The sequence below is a fragment of the Gigantopelta aegis genome, chromosome 2, assembly GCF_016097555.1.
Source record: "Gigantopelta aegis isolate Gae_Host chromosome 2, Gae_host_genome, whole genome shotgun sequence".
NCBI lineage: Eukaryota > Metazoa > Mollusca > Gastropoda > Neomphalida > Peltospiridae > Gigantopelta > Gigantopelta aegis.
This window is the reverse complement of record NC_054700.1, coordinates 24,962,159-24,978,743: the sequence shown is the minus strand read 5'-3', so window position 1 is coordinate 24,978,743 and position 16,585 is coordinate 24,962,159. Positions and strand designations below refer to the sequence as shown.

General features: G+C 38.5%; 1 protein-coding gene across 1 annotated transcript in view; it reads right to left on the bottom strand.

Moving 5' to 3' along the window:
- Nucleotides 1-12,633: 12,633 nt before the first annotated feature.
- LOC121387826 (deleted in malignant brain tumors 1 protein-like) overlaps nucleotides 12,634-16,585 on the bottom strand; it is an 81,551-nt gene continuing 77,599 nt past the window's right edge. The window contains 1 exon segment of the mRNA XM_041519049.1: nucleotides 12,634-12,737. Within this exon segment, the coding sequence (XP_041374983.1) occupies nucleotides 12,634-12,737 (104 nt within the window).

The following is a 16,585-nucleotide window of genomic DNA, read 5'->3' as shown; positions in this document are numbered from 1 at the left end:
GTATCAGTGACAAGAGTTTAGTGAGTGATGATGAAAGTGACTGTCGAGATGGTGGTTCTGATTCTGAGTCAATTAGTGACCATGATTCTGATCACACTAAAGAAGAAGACGAAGAAGATGATGATGACATGGCAGAGGTCTGTGTTAAGAAACAACAGCTGAAACAGACAGAACTAAAGAACAAAGTCAACCTTCCATCTACTGACTCCACTATCAGTAAGGAAATGGTGATTAAGAAACTAAATATGGACACCTTGAGCGATGATATTGATGAAGAAGAGACCGATCTTGCAGAGGATTTTCCAGATTTTCTGATAGGTGAAACACAAGAGTTTTCTCTGAAGAAAAGAAAAAAGGATCCGTTTTTTTGTATCCAGTGATGTTGAAGAGGATGAGGATATGAAGAAGGGAGATAATTCAGTTGAAGTTGAAGAACAAGGAGGAGTGAGTGATGAAGAACTTGCTAATTATGAACACATCCAGAAAGCAAGACATGCATTCAAGTCTGATTTTGTGGACAAACTTGGCAGCAAGGGTTACAGAAGATACGACTGGACTCGAGGGGGAGCTGGAGGGTCTACACGTGCGAGGTACTCAAAGCGAGGCAGCATGACTCGAGGGGGAGGACGGTTTAGTGAGAACCGAGAAGGTCATTCATCGACGTTTCAGAGACAGAATACTGGGAGTTGCTGGGAGAAAGAAAAGAGCAACTTTAACTATCAGAATCGGTAAGCTTCACATTTCAATGGTTTTGAGGTGAAATATTTTGAGGTGAAATGTGTTGAGGTCAGCTTGTTTGTAGGCCTCTGAAAATTGCAGTGATGATTGTTTCATTCTTGCATCACTTGTGCAAGTCGAATTTAGGACATTTAGGACATCATTTACCTAATGATGATGGTTTACACAAAAAAGAGATGGGATACCTGAATTTGTTTTTCCGTAATCCATGAATGGTTTATGCAACTTTGAAATTCTCAGAGGCTGGTTTGTACTTATTTCGGTATTATTATTTTGGGGACCGGCCTCGGTGGCGTCGTGGTTAGGCCATCGGTCTACAGGCTGGTAGGTACTGGGTTCGGATCCCAGTCGAGGCATGGGATTTTTAATCCAGATACCGACTCCAAACCCTGAGTGAGTGCTCCGCAAGGCTCACTGGGTAGGTGTAAACCACTTGCACCAACCAGTGATCCATAACTGGTTCAACAAAGGCCATGGTTTGTGCTATCCTGCCTGTGGGAAGCGCAAATAAAAGATCCCTTGCTGCTAATCGGAAGAGTAGCCCATGTAGTGGCGACAGCGGGTTTCCTCTCAAAATCTGTGTGGTCCTTAACCATATGTCTGACGCCATATAACCGTAAAATAATGTGTTGAGTGCGTCGTTAAATAAAACATTTCTTTCTTTCTTTATTATTTTGGGCATCTGTATTTTGCGCACCATGTTTGTTGATTTGAATTTGGTCCAGTCCGAAGCCCTATGGAAATCTGTTTCTGTAATTGTTATATACAGTAACATCTGTGACAGCAGCAGGTTTGCTTTTTCTTTTGGCCAAATGTCAAAATAACTACTGTAAATAATAAAATTATTAGCAATCTTAAAATTGGCGAATTCCAAATTAAGTGACATAAAACTTTAGCAAGGTAGGCATTATCAGACATTAAAGAAAACCTTAAGTTGTAGTATCGGCTGAGAGAATATTTTGATACATCTTGATGTTATATAGCTTACAGACCAACTGTTGTTATCATCAAAAGCATACATGTAACCATTGTTATATGTTTAGTTAATTACCGACAAAACATTGACACAAATTGTTTTCATATGTTTAATCTCCTTTAGACCGGTCTCTTTAACTTTACCATCATGAAATATCAGCATTTAGTAGGGCCTCGCTAAATTTGGTAACATTTTATGCTTGCTAACGTTTCCTGACTTACAGTACAGTACTCGAAATAGTAGCCTGCGAAAAGCAATCAATTGTTCACACCTCGCAGGAGGAATAGAAATTCCCAGGGCTCACCCTGTCCATTGCTAAATTAGCCAATTACTAATTTTTATACAAAGTGGCTACAATATTTAGTCTTTGGCTAATAAAACATTCTTTAAATAACCATTTTCAAGCATTTTGAAGGAAATACTCTACGTATGAGACAGATGTATGTTCAATTATCACGTCTGATATTAAGCTTGTGATTTTGTTGTATTTTAATTCCACAATGCTCTAAAATACATACTGGAGGTCCTAATTTTCCTCAATCCCCATCAGTGGGTCCATTGGGCTATTTCTCGTTCCAGCCAGTGCACCGCGACTGGTATATCAAAGGCCATGGCATGTGTTATCTTGTCTGTGGAATGGTGGATATAAAAGCTCCTTTGCTACTAATGGAAAAATGTAGCGGGTTTTCTCTCTAAGTCTATATGTCAAAATTACCAAATGTTTGATATCCAATAGCTACTGTTTATAAAAAATAACAGCAGGCCATATTTTACTTGCTATTTTCGAGATCTGCAGTATTAGCTTGGGTTACCTCCAGCCCTCTCATTATTGATACTGATATGTAGGGGAAGGCTGGAGAGCTCGGGTCACCTCCAGTCCTCCCCTTATTGATATTGATATGTAGGGGAAGGCTAGAGAGCTTGGGCCACCTCCAGCCCTCCCCTCATTGATATTGATATGATGGGGAAGGATAGAGATCTCGGATCACCTCCAGCCCTCCCCTCATTGATATTGATATGTAGGGGAAGGCTAGAGAGCTCGGGTCACCTCCAGCCCTCTCTTCATTGATATTGATATGTAGGGGAAGGCTAGAGAGCTTGGGTTACCTCCAGCCCTCCCCTCATTGATATCGATATGTAGGGGAAGGCTAGAGAGCTCGGGTCACCTCCAGCCCTCCCCTCATTGATATCGGTATGCAGGGGAAGGCTAGAGAGCTCGGGTCACCTCCAGCCCTCCTCTCATTGATATTGATATGTAGCGGAAGGCTAGAGACCTCGGGTCACCTCCAGCCCTCCCCTCATTGATATTGATATGTAGGGGAAGGCTAGAGAGCTCGGGTCACCTCCAGCCCTCCCCTCATTAATATTGATATGTAGGGGAAGGCTAGAGAGCTTGGGCCACCTCCAGCCCTCTCTTTATTGATATTGATATGATGGGGAAGGATAGAGAGCTCGGGTCACCTCCAGCCCTCCCCTCATTGATATTGATATGTAGGGGAAGGCTAGAGAGCTCGGGTCACCTCCAGCCCTCCCCTCATTGATATTGATATGTAGGGGAAGGCTAGAGAGCTTGGGTCACCTCCAGCCCTCCCCTCATTGATATTGATATGTAGGGGAAGGCTAGAGAGCTCGGGTCACCTCCAGCCCTCCCCTCATTGATATTGATATGATAGGGGAAGGCTAGAGAGCTCGGGTCACCTCCAGCCCTCCCCTCATTGATATTGATATGTAGGGGAAGGCTAGAGACCTCGGGTCACCTCCAGCCCTCCCCTCATTGATATTGATATGTAGGGGAAGGCTAGAGAGCTCGGGTCACCTCCAGCCCTCCCCTCATTAATATTGATATGTAGGGGAAGGCTAGAGAGCTTGGGCCACCTCCAGCCCTCTCTTTATTGATATTGATATGATGGGGAAGGATAGAGAGCTCGGGTCACCTCCAGCCCTCCCCTCATTGATATTGATATGTAGGGGAAGGCTAGAGACCTCGGGTCACCTCCAGCCCTCCCCTCATTGATATTGATATGTAGGGGAAGGCTAGAGAGCTCGGGTCACCTCCAGCCCTCCTCTTATTGATATTGATATGTAGGGGAAGGCTGGAGGAAACTATGTAATGCTTTGGCAGTCATTGACAACCAAATGGTCACAAGCTACTGTGTCTAAAATAAAAACTTTGTTCCTAAATCTGATGCTACAAAGCTTTAGTTTGATTATTCTCGAGTCCAGTCATGACATTAAACTTGAATGTTTCTTTGTGTAGTGGTGGTTGTCGACGATTGCCAAAGCATTACATAGAGTTCCCTCTAGCCGTACCCTACATATCAATATAAATAAGGGAGGGCTAGAAGTGACTCGAGCTACTGCAGTACATGTACACATATGCCGCGATGGCGTTAAATACCCCAGGGTGTGCACTTTATGGTCACCCGATTGCTTATGGCAAGTCAAAATAGTGTCGGGCAAGTCAAAACCTTATCATGTGTCGCCCATCTGGCAATTGTAAATTTCAGCATATTTTATTACATGTATGTATCAAAATGCAAATAACTAATGTTTGTAAGAGATCAGAAAGTTTTATTTTATTTATTGTTTTGAACTGGTTTCCTAGTAGTATCTGTGCAACCAAACACATATAGGACATAATAGCGACCTCTTCCCCAGTCTGTCGAACATTCTAAAACCATTCGGAATGCCTCGGCTGGTTTTTATTATGTATTCGAAAAACCTCGCCCACGTAAATATATTGTAGGTTCATTCGGAACACCTCGGCCATGTCCGTGTTTACTTTCCATTTAGTTACAATCAGAACAACTCATCAAATTCCGCTACGCGATGTTTTGCACAAAGATTTTCTTTACGAGCTTGAGGTTTTTCGAAGTTACATTGTGTTGGAACTTTTTTGTTTCTTACGGAATATACCAAGTCTACTATACTATGTAATTAGTTCCGTTTGATATTGGCTCACATTAATGAATGATACTAACTCACATTATTGTATGATATTGACACAATATTCTATTATGTTATTATAGTGATTTACTTTGTATGGTTTAGAAATATTGTTGTTATAGTTATTATTCGTTTCATAATTAAATAGTGATAGTAAATAGTGATTAACTTGTGTTGTGTGTTTATTTCTCTAGTGGATGTGGTTATTGTTTGTATAGATTGCTGTCAGATTAGTTGTTTTTTAAATTCCTTGTCATATGGCCATAAAAGAACCTTATTCATTCCAAAACAAGAGCCTTGGTAAAACATTCCAGATGTTTGATTTTGTGGGTCCTGTGACAACATAAATTATAATTTAATTACAACAGTTTGTAATAAAACCAAAACAAGTTCCGTTTCCTCCTTTTGTGTTGTTATTATTGTTTGTATGATATAATAACATGTTTTTAAAGTGCAATTTAAGTAAAAAACCGCTTTTAACAAAATTCGGCCGTGGGCCATTCAGAGGTTGTACGGGCGAGTCGAGTATTGCTGTGAGTGGCCAGATTTGCCAGTCAAAAAAAAAATCCTAAGTGCATACTCTGATATCCCATTCATGTAATTTGTTTTTTTCTTTTCTCGGACAGGCAACCCAGTCGTGGTGGTTCAAGTGACAAGAGAACTGACCATCAAGGAAGAGGAGGTGGGTGTTGTATGTTTTAGTTTCTTGTTTGATTAATACGTTAACTGGGGCAGTGCTAAACTCACTTACCCAGACATGGATTGAATGGTATAGTGCTACGGGGGGTGAGGGGTGGGTGTGTGTGTGCGCGTTCCCCACTTGGAAGTGCCCCCCAAAAATCAAGTGTCAGTAGATGAATACAGGCCATAGGATTTCAAATTTGATGGGAAACACCTTTTTGGTTCCGTGCCTTGTGATTATGGGAACCCATTGGAAACTGTTATTAGGTTCTGTTGATAGTCATACTCAATATAATAATCATGGGAACCCATTGGAAACTGTAATTAGGTTATGTTGATAGTCATACTCAGTATAATAATTATGGGAACCCATTGGAAACTATTATTAGGTTCTGTTGATAGTCATACTCAGTATAATAATCATGGGATCCCACTGGAAACTGTTATTAGGTTCTGTTGATAGTCATACTCAGTATAATAATTATGGGAACCCATTGGAAACTATTATTAGGTTCTGTTGATAGTCATACTCAGTATAATAATCATGGGATCCCACTGGAAACTGTTATTAGGTTCTGTTGATAGTCATACTCAGTATAATAATTATGGGAACCCATTGGAAACTGTTATTAGGTTCTGTTGATAGTCATACTCAGTATAATAATCATGGGAAATAAAATTTCGGTTCTGTGATTTTACTGACATGCTACCGACAAAGTACTGGAAACGATTGTTTCCGTTAAATCTGAGGCCTGTGAATTCAAATCATTTATTGGTTTTTATTGGGGAACATGAGGTTGATATTTCTATGAAAGATTACATAGATATAGATATCACGTGTTGAATACTGAAGGTGACCAATTTCAGTGTTGTAATATAAATGACAGCGTTTGTTTTACAGCTAAATGTTTACAATACAAAGTTTTATACGCCCATCTAAGATAGGTCATATTATGGTATGGCAGTGTCTGTCCGTACGTCTGTCTGTCTGTCCGTCCGTCTATTAACGTTTTTTTTTGTCCGGACCATATCTTGCATACAGATGCATACAGGACCATCAGACCTCACATGCAGGAACAACCTGGGATGGTGTTGTGTCACGTACTATTACTAGGTCACTGTGACCTACTTTTCACGGTTTACTGCACATAACAGTAAATCCTTGTCCAGATCATATGTTGCATACAGATGCATACAGGACCATCAAACCTCACATGTAGGAACAACCTGGGATGTGGTGTGTCACGTACTATTACTAGGTCACTGTGACCTACTTTTCACGGTCTACTGCACATAACAGTAAATCCTTGTCCAGATCATATCTTTCATACAGATGCATACAGGACCATTAAACCACATGTAGGAACAACCTGGGATGGTGATTGGTCCAAACCAAACTATTTATCCATCCCATTGCAAAAATTTCACATAATTAGAATTGAATCATACCCGTAACATATTCATTAATATAGATATGGTTTTCCATTAAACTACTGATGGGCGTATCATGTACCTCACTGGTACTCTTGTTTCCTGTAAATTTCTATGAATTGTATAACGTATGTGTAATCTGACTCATGAATAAAGACAATAAAGAAATGAAAGTGTAGTTCTGGCCGAAGCGAGCACATAACCAAATGTAGTCTATTTTAAGCTAGCTAATCTGTAATTGTAGAACTAATCTGCACACTGCAAATATTGAAAAAAATATTACCCCAGATATTTTATCCCACATATGGGTAATAATATGCAGTATTATATATAGTACTGAGGTATGTATTGCCAAGAGCATAGCATACATTTTAATACAAAAGTATAAAATTTAATTAAGTAATCATAGTACATCTAGTAACGAATGAATGAATGAATGAATGAATGAATGAATGTTTAACGACACCCCAGCACGAAAAATACATCGGCTATTGGGTGTCAAACTATGGTAATCTAGTAACGAATATGTCTGCTTATAAAAACTTTAAGATGAGAAATTTTATATTCATGTTGGAAAGAGAAAAAAGCTGTTAAATATAGGCAAATATTAGTAATAATAACTAGCAATATATTTTTTTTTTATCATCCAGAAGAAAAGCCTGGTCCTTGTTTGTAGCTTTGTTTAAGGCCTATTTAAGAAAGCCTGGTCCTTGCTTGTAGCTTTGTTTAAGGCCTATTTAAGAAAGCCTGGTCCTTGTTTGTAGCTTTGTTTAAGGCCTATTTAAGAAAGCCTGGTCCTTGTTTGTAGCTTTGTTTAAGGTCTATTTAAGAAAGCTACAATGGCTCTAACTCCAAATGAAGAACCATTATAGGCTTCATGTTGACTACTGAAACGAATACCTAGTTGAAATCTCTGAATTACAGATTTTCTTTTTTAAACAATGTCCTGAGTTAGCTGTCACTAAAAGAAGATACTTCTGTCTAATGGAGCCTTTTAAACGACTAATAGATATTATAGGATATTAATTTTAACAAGCTCCCATTTCATATCATGTTTATGTCATGAGTGAAATAATTTACAATTGTCACAAGCTTTAGCAAGTGACATTAAAAAGTATTTCACGAGGGAGATACACATGATATGAAATTGTTGCGAGTTTAATATCCTATTTATTTCCCATAATTGTTTATATCGCTGAACTCGTTTGATTTACGTTCCGGTAAGGTCACTGTGCGCCAGTTGTATGATTTTGAGGTGTTCTATCCGACTGGATGTTCTACTGGGATGTAACACTTTGATATGAACCAAGTTAGTTTTAACCATATGGGTAATAATATATACATTCAAGCCCATGAGAACTGGGGTGGGGGGGTGGGGGGGGGGGGGGAAGTGGCACAGACCTACCTCACTTTAAGATGAAAATGTACAATATTTTTGATTTTTGTCCTACTCTATATACCGGTAAATACATACAAAAATCTGGTTTGTGCCTCCCACCCCACTAGAGAATGTATCCCCCAGACGACAGCTTGTCCCCCCCCCCCCCCCCCCCCCCACACACACTTCATATATCATTCTATGGGCCTATAATACATATTATTTCCATATGTACGGAATTATTAACAGGTAAAATCTAGTTTGGGCTGTTCCAAACATTACAATGACGAACACATTGTATGTACACATACAGGTACTCCTATTCTAAAGAAGAAAATATATTTAATGTGAATATTAGTTGTATAAAAATATAACAAACTTTAAATGATGATAATATTCAGAAAATTGTTGCAGTATTGTTTTACATTTTTTTTAAGGTTCATCAATGTCTAGCCAAGCTGGTGGTGAAGTTCTACATCCATCATGGGAAGCAAGCAAGAAACGCAAGGATCAAGTCACCATTCATGCATACCAAGGGAAGAAAATCAAATTCAATGACTAATTATTCCTCAGTAAACAATAAAATCTTAAAATAAATTATATCCTATAGCAATATTTTGACTACTTTTTTTATATTCATAACCAAGGACAGTATAGATGCTTACATAATATTTGAGTCAAAGGTGTAATAATGGGTTTAGGCTGCCAATTCTGTATCATGTGTCTAACTACACTGATGAAACTTTAGACACTAGGTAATTGAATAATTCATATTGCATGCAATTTGTGTTGCATTGGTTTAGATTCGATGTTGAGTTTGAGTTTAGACCAATTGTGGCTTAGAAATTGTGCATGCACAGTGGTTTCCATCCTAAAAAATATACAAAAAGTTTGTTTTGTTTAATGACACCACTAGAGCTCATTGATTAATTAATCATTGGCTATTGGATGTCAAACAGTTGGTAATTCTTATACGTAGTCATCAGAAGAAACCTGCTACATTTTTTCAATGCAGCAAGGGATCTTTTATATGCACCATCCCACAGACAGGACAGGACATACAACAACCTTTGATATAACAGTCGTGGAGCACTGTCCGGAACAAGAAATAGCCCAATGGGCCCTATGCCAGGGATCGATCCCAAACCGACCGCATTAATCGAGTGCTTTGAAAAAATATATATACTGCTTAAGTCTCCTGAATAATCAAACATTTTGTAACATAGCTTCTGATGTTTTGTATACAGCTCTTTTCATTATGATGCTTAAAGCTTATGGTGTGAAGATTATTTGGCACAAAAGAAGACCTGACATCTTTGATACTTTTGTCTTTTTCTCGCAGATCACCGGTAGTGATCCTCTGTTCATACGGTGTGAGGTGTGGGATATATGGTAGTGATCCTCTGTTCATAAGGTGTGAGGTGTGGGATATATACCCGAGTTACAGGAATGCTGCCTGACGTGTGATAGGTTGCTGGATCAAATGCTCTCGATTAACTCACATTGTTCTGTCCCAATAAGTAGTACATGACTGGCACATCAAAGGCTGTGGTATGTACTCTCCTGCATATGGGAAAATTCTTATAAAAAAATCCCATGCTGCTTTCTTGTTAAAAGTGGCAACAGATTGCCTATTTTTTGCTCAGCCAAATGATGAAAGAACCATGTGTTGGACACCAAGAGTGCTATTTCATTATAAAAATGTTACTTTCTGTTGGTATCTAGAGCTCAGTGTGAAGGGCCACTATGCTGAGATTAATCCCTTGTCTGGGACAGATAAACTAGATATCTGATGTGTATGCCCAGGAATGCAGGATGGTATGTGTCAACTTTAAGTGGATTTAAGCGTAGTTTGCTAGTTGACACAAGGTGAGCAACATTTGCCAAAGAACGGGTTTTGCTTTGAAAAGGATCATAGGCATTGAAAGATGATGATAACTGGTGGGTCAGCAATATATTATTTTTAAAATGGGGTGATGGAGAGTGGACAGTGCATTCCTTTTCAGAATTGGTGGGGGCAATGGTCCCTGACTTCATCTGGTTCCAACATCTTATAACGATTATATTTTTTTAGGAGATGGGGAATTGTTTGATCTCTGATGTATTGTATATCCTTGCCTCATTTTCTCTGTCATCGTTCTGTGGTACCATGTGCGTATTCAGGTTGCATGTGCAGATGATGCACACACCCATCTCTGGTACTTAAAAAATGTCAGTGTTTTGCAAAGGAATTCCACAATGCATTTATTCTTTGAAGAGGTCATGTAATATCTTTGTGCTTGGTGCTTCATGGGAAGATGTCCATTTAGGTCATACATGTTAGTGTGTTTTTGAAGACAACTGTAGGCCCCCCTCACGAGTGTAGGAAGATGCCAAAAACGCGTGTGTGGGGGTGGGGAGGGAGCACACACACACACACACACACACACACACACACACACACACACACACACACACAATGTATATAATTTTATATACATGCCCCCCCCCCCCCCCCCCCCCCCCCCCCCCCCCCCCCGCTTCCTACGTCAGTGCCTCTTTAAAACGCTGCACCCGCTCCCTAGGACAACCCTGCATCTGCCACTATAGGCACCACTGTTGGCGTTAAACAAGTAACTTCTCTGATCAGTTACTTTATTTCAGGTATCTGAATATAGAATATAGAAAACAAACATAACATGTACAGATATTTTAGAGAACAAAATGTTACTACAGACCACCATCACCACAGGGTCTTTTTTTAGTTATATCCACAGAACACATTAAATCCATTTTACACAGGGCAATGGTAACTCTGAACTTCAAGTTTCTCTCTATAAGCGTTGACGATATTTAACCGAATGCCTGTTTTTGGGGCGAATTCTTTGAAAAGTGTGATTAAAATGCCACTTGTTGAAACAAACTGTGTTTATGTTACACCCTGGTTGTAACTTATGGCTTAAAAAAATTATGTTTCCAAGTTGAGTTTTCAAACATACGTGAAATCTGTCTGGAATAGGCAATCTAATTAAAATTAGCTCCACTATTACATGTGGATCTAACACCAGCCAGTTGGAGCTCATGTCCACCAATCAAAACCTTACTTACAGAATCCTGCCAGTGATTTAAAAATAATTTGAAAACATTCCAAATTATCCTGAGGGTATACGACATGTTTCGTGTGAATTACGAATGCCTTAAAACATGTTTTATTTTATAAAATAATAATTTTTAATGTAAAATTGAAGACTGATTTAGGTTGGGTTTTTTTTTATAAATAAATATATAATTTTTAATGTAAAATTGAAGACTGATAACCCACCCCGTACGTATTGGTATGGTTCGCTGTACTGCGGCCACTAAAATAGACTCGCCCGATATTTTTAGAATTTGTATGCTCCCAAATAACGTTATAAAAGGCGAAGTGTGATTGGTCAATATTTAAATTATTATTTACAGACGAAATGTTACCTGGACATTGGGAACTACGCAGTGTTGTCAGCAATCCGATTGAAATTAGTTCTACTGGTCTAAATAAGGCATTCGTAATTCACATGAAACATATCGTATACCCTCAGGATAATTCGGAATGTTTTCAAATTATTTTTAAATCACTGGCAGGATTCTGCAAGTAAGGTTTTGATTGGTGGACATGAGCTCCAACTGGCTGGTGTTAGATCCACATGTAATAGTGGAGCTAATTTTAATTAGATTGTGGAATAGGATACGTAAACTGAAGGGGAAAGAATCCAATAATACAGTCCGCTATTTGTCTGTGAATGACATTGCCAATGCATTGCCAGACAATTTCTTTCATAATTACTCTTCTTCTTTCAGTACAGATGCTTTTACATCTGTCGTAAATAAAGCTGAAAAGCAACGTATTAACTTTTCATCTAAAAATGCTTAAGTATACAACAGTCACTTCTCTTTGGAGGAGTTGCAGGACGCTCTACGTAGAGCCCATGATACTTCGGTAGGACCAGATGAAATACACTATCAACTCTTAAAACACCTGAATCATCCTTAATGGTTCTATTAAATATCTTTAACAAAATCTGGATTTCTAGTGACTTTTCTTCTGATTGGAGAAAAGCCATTGTCATTACTATTCCTAAGCCTGGTAAAGATCCAACAAATTCTACCAGTTATTGCCCTATTGCATTGACAAGTTGCATTTGTAAAACCTTGGAAAGAATGATCAACTGTTGACTTGTCTAGTATCTCGAGTCCCACAAATTGCTTACTAACGTGCAGTGTGGATTCAGGTCTATATGTAACACGGTCGATCATCTTGTTAGATTTGAAACGTTTTATAGAGATGCTTTCATCTATAACCAGCATTTGGTATCGGTCCTTTTTTACCTCGAGGAAAGCTTATGATACCACGTGGAAGTATGGCATTTGGAAAGACCTCCATGACATGGACTTAAGAGGCCGTATGCCTAAGTTTATCTCAAAAGTCTTAAAAAATAGGTATTTCAATGTACGAGTGGGATGTACGTTATCTGATTCTCCCAAGAGATGGGTGTTCCTCAAGGTAGCGTCCAGTATGAGTATCATTGAACGTCAGTTGCAGCATTGTTTGAATAACAATGGATTTCGATTCTCAGAGTAAAAAAACAGCCTGTATACATATCTGTCAGAAAAGAGGTCACCATTTAGATCCTCAGCTGTTTCTGAACAAAAATCCGGTTCCAATTGTGGAAGAGACCAAATTTCTGGGGGTTATGTTTGACAGGAGGCTATCTTTTGTTTCTCATTTACAGTATGTTAAAAAGAAGGGTTTAAAGGCCCTCAATATTTTAAAAGTTATTGGCAAGACTGAATAGGGAGCAGATTGAAAGGTTATGCTCCGACTTTTTAGATCTTTAGTTAGGTCTAAATTCGATTATGGGTGCATTGTGTATGAGTCAGCACGCAAGTCTTACTTGCAAATGCTAGATCCTATACACAACCAGTGACTTAGGCTATGTTGGTGCTTTCAAAACATCTCCTGTAAAGAGCTTGTTCGTCGATGCACACGGAATTAGTTTGGGTGCTAGACGTGCAAAGCTTTCTCTGCAGTATGCTACAAAGATTAAATCAATGCTAAAACATCCTGCACATGGTGCTGTGTTTGATAACAAATATATTAAGTTATTTGATGTAAAGCCAAATGCCATTCGAACATTTGGTCTTCGCATTAAGCAGTTTTAATCAGTTTCCAACATTGATTTAACCGACATTTTGGAAATGACTTCACATTTTATTTCACCATCTTTGTGTATCAAACCACCGAGAATTGTATTCGATCTTGTGCATCTAAAGAAAGATCGCACAGATGCATTTATTTATAAACAGCATTTTATGGAAATCCAAGAGAGTTACCGTGAAAACATCCCTGTTTACACAGACGGATCACGACAATAATTTCCATGAGATTGCCCGACTTGGCATCAATCTTTACTGCTGGAATCTGGGCAATCATTTAAAGTCCTGGAACAGATTAAGGATTCATGTGTATCAAAATATATTATTTTTACAGACTCACTTTCGTGTCTCCATGCTTTACAGCACATGATATTGGAGCATCCCTTGGTTGGGATGGTGATATGAAAGTGTGTCTTTTTTACCAATTTTCAATAAAGATGTTATATTTTGTTGGGTACCCAGCCATGTTGGCATTAAGGTCAATGAAAAGGCAGATGTTGCTGCCAAAGTCTGCTTTAATTTTCCCCATGTCGGTGTTTGTGTCCCCTACAGTGATTTTAAATATATTAACCAATATATCTTGTCGCGAACAAGCGTCATTTTATTAAGCCAGTCCTGAGAGTGGCAGTCCTCCTACGGGCAGTGCAGGAAAGATGAAGTAGTTTTGTGCCGTGCCAGTATTGGCCATACGTATTTGACGCATTCATTTATTTTAAAGACGGACCCTCCTCAGTGTGAACTTTGTCAGTGTACACTGACTACGCCACATTTTGGTGAAGTGTAATCATCTGAAGCCGACGAGAAATAATATTTTTGCAACAGAAATGTTTTGCAATCTTTTAAATTCCACCATGCATTAATTTTAAAGTTTTTAAAACACTTTATTTCTATACAAAAATTTAAAATGTACATACCTTGATATTTGTATGGTATTGTACTTTTCCCACACAGCTCTTTACGCTGTGTTTTTACATAATTGTATAATAATATTTCCATATACTTACCTTTTTATAACACCCAATAGCCGATGTGTATTTTTGTGCTGGGGTGTCGTAAAACATTCATTCATTCATTCATTCATTCGAAAGTTTAATTTGGTAAAAGTAATTCCTAAATATTTGTATTCTTTCACGTTTTCAAAAATAGTGTTTCCAATCTTAAAAGTATGTTTGCAAACTCCGTGGTTCAGTGGATAAGCTATTGAATAATAATATTGAATAATCAAGCTGACGACAGTGGTTCAAATCCTGTCAAAGCTGGATCACATCTTTATCATCATTCTCATTATCTTAATATAAAAAACCCCACAAAAACGTTCCAGTTTCACCCACGATTTTAATATGTTTCGACCCCGTCTGTCAATTTCCTCCAACTCCGTCTTCTGAGCTGTACACACCATCACCTACCTGTCTCAACGTCCACCGCGGGTGCAGTCTCTAGTGTCCCTGCACCAAGCTCTTATCATCGTCCTTTGCCGCTAATAAAACTGGTCTGACCCACGGCACTAACTATCGACCGCCAGTGATAGGGGAGTATAGTAAACGCCTCTTAAGAATTCCAGAAGTAGCTGATGGGAAATTACAGGTGTTTACGGATAGCCACAAGAGACAAGTACCTATCGCGGTTGGAGAGATAATAGCTGGGATGTGGAGGTGGACTGCGAAAGAAGTTGGAAGTTACCAGATCGGGAAGAAAAGAGATGGAATTCAAAGGAGGTGGGTTTTTTTTTATTGTCTCCAGAGTTCCATTAAAGGGACATTCCTGAGTTTGCTGCAATTTTTAAGATGTTATCGACTAACAGAGACTTTTTGACGACTGTAATTACATATCAAATATATTTTTCTGAATAAAATATTAGTGGCTGTATATTAAACGTGTTTCTGATCTTTCTAATATTTGAACACATTGAATATACAGACACTGATATTCTAAACAAGAAAATATATTTAATATGTCAGTTTAATCGTAGAAATATTTTATTAGTCGGAAATATCTTACAATGCAGCAAACTCGGGAATGTCCCTTTAAAAATTAATAGTTTCGTTTTGCTAAAGGTTATTTTAAGTTTTCATGCTACAATATTGTGCTTCCAGCGTATCAACGTTTGTTAAAGTGAAGATAAGAATGCCCAGGCCGAACATAGCATCCCGTACATTACCAAAAACAGTTGAGTTAACTAATGTAATCGCTAATTAATTTTTTATTATATATAAATAGGATTAGTTTATCAATTACGTATTGTGCTAAGGGACGGGGTTATCATAGAATATATGTTCAGACATGCGTAATGTTTTCACAACAATTTTTTTTTTTTTATTCACGATGAAGATATGATTTTCTTTATACTTTTTTATTTACTAAAGAAACGAAACTGTTTGTTTATTTATTTTGTTTAACGACACCAGTAGTGCACATTGATTTATTAATCATAGGCTATTGGTAATATTTGGTAATTTTTACATATATTCTTAATGAGGAAACCAGCTACATTGTTTTTTCATTAGAAGCAAGGGATCTTTTATATGCACATCCCACAGACAGTATAGCACATACCACGGCCTTTGAAATACCAGTCGTAAGGCACTGGCTGGAACGAGAAATAGCCCAAATGGTCCACCGACGGGGATTGATTCTAGAAGAAACGAAACTGAATTACAAAGAGGAACACCCAATAACTTGGTTAAATGACGTCGTAGAGCAGAGCAGGGAGGGGCAGGTGTTGACGAACGTTGCGTAATTTTAAAGGAGCTGGTGGTCTTACATGAGGATGCGGTATCTGAACGCCGCCCCCTCCCTCGACTCTGTTCCTGAATTAGATCTAAAAGGATAGTGGACCTTCCCGTTTCACTCACCTGCCTGTTGAAATACTATATGGTTATATGGTTACTTTTCGCACAATATGTATAGTAATTAATATAAAACTGATCTATCGCCAACGTTCTCTGTACTAACAAGTTGCTGTTACAATAGTTATTTGATCTGGTGTTCGATTACCTATCACGTGATCTGATGTTCGATTTCCAGTCACGTGATTGTGTGATTTGGTGTTCTTTTGTTTAAGATAAGGATTTAGGTCAGTTGTAACACCGGCTTCGGTGGCGTAGTGGTTAAGCTAGTAGGTAGTGGGTTCGTGTCTGGCTACCCGACACCCACCCTGGGCGACTTTTAATGCGGCCATTACCACTACACTGATTTCTCTCTCACTAACCACTAACATCTAATAACCGTCCTAGACACAGCACAGATAGGTGAAGTGTGTGCCC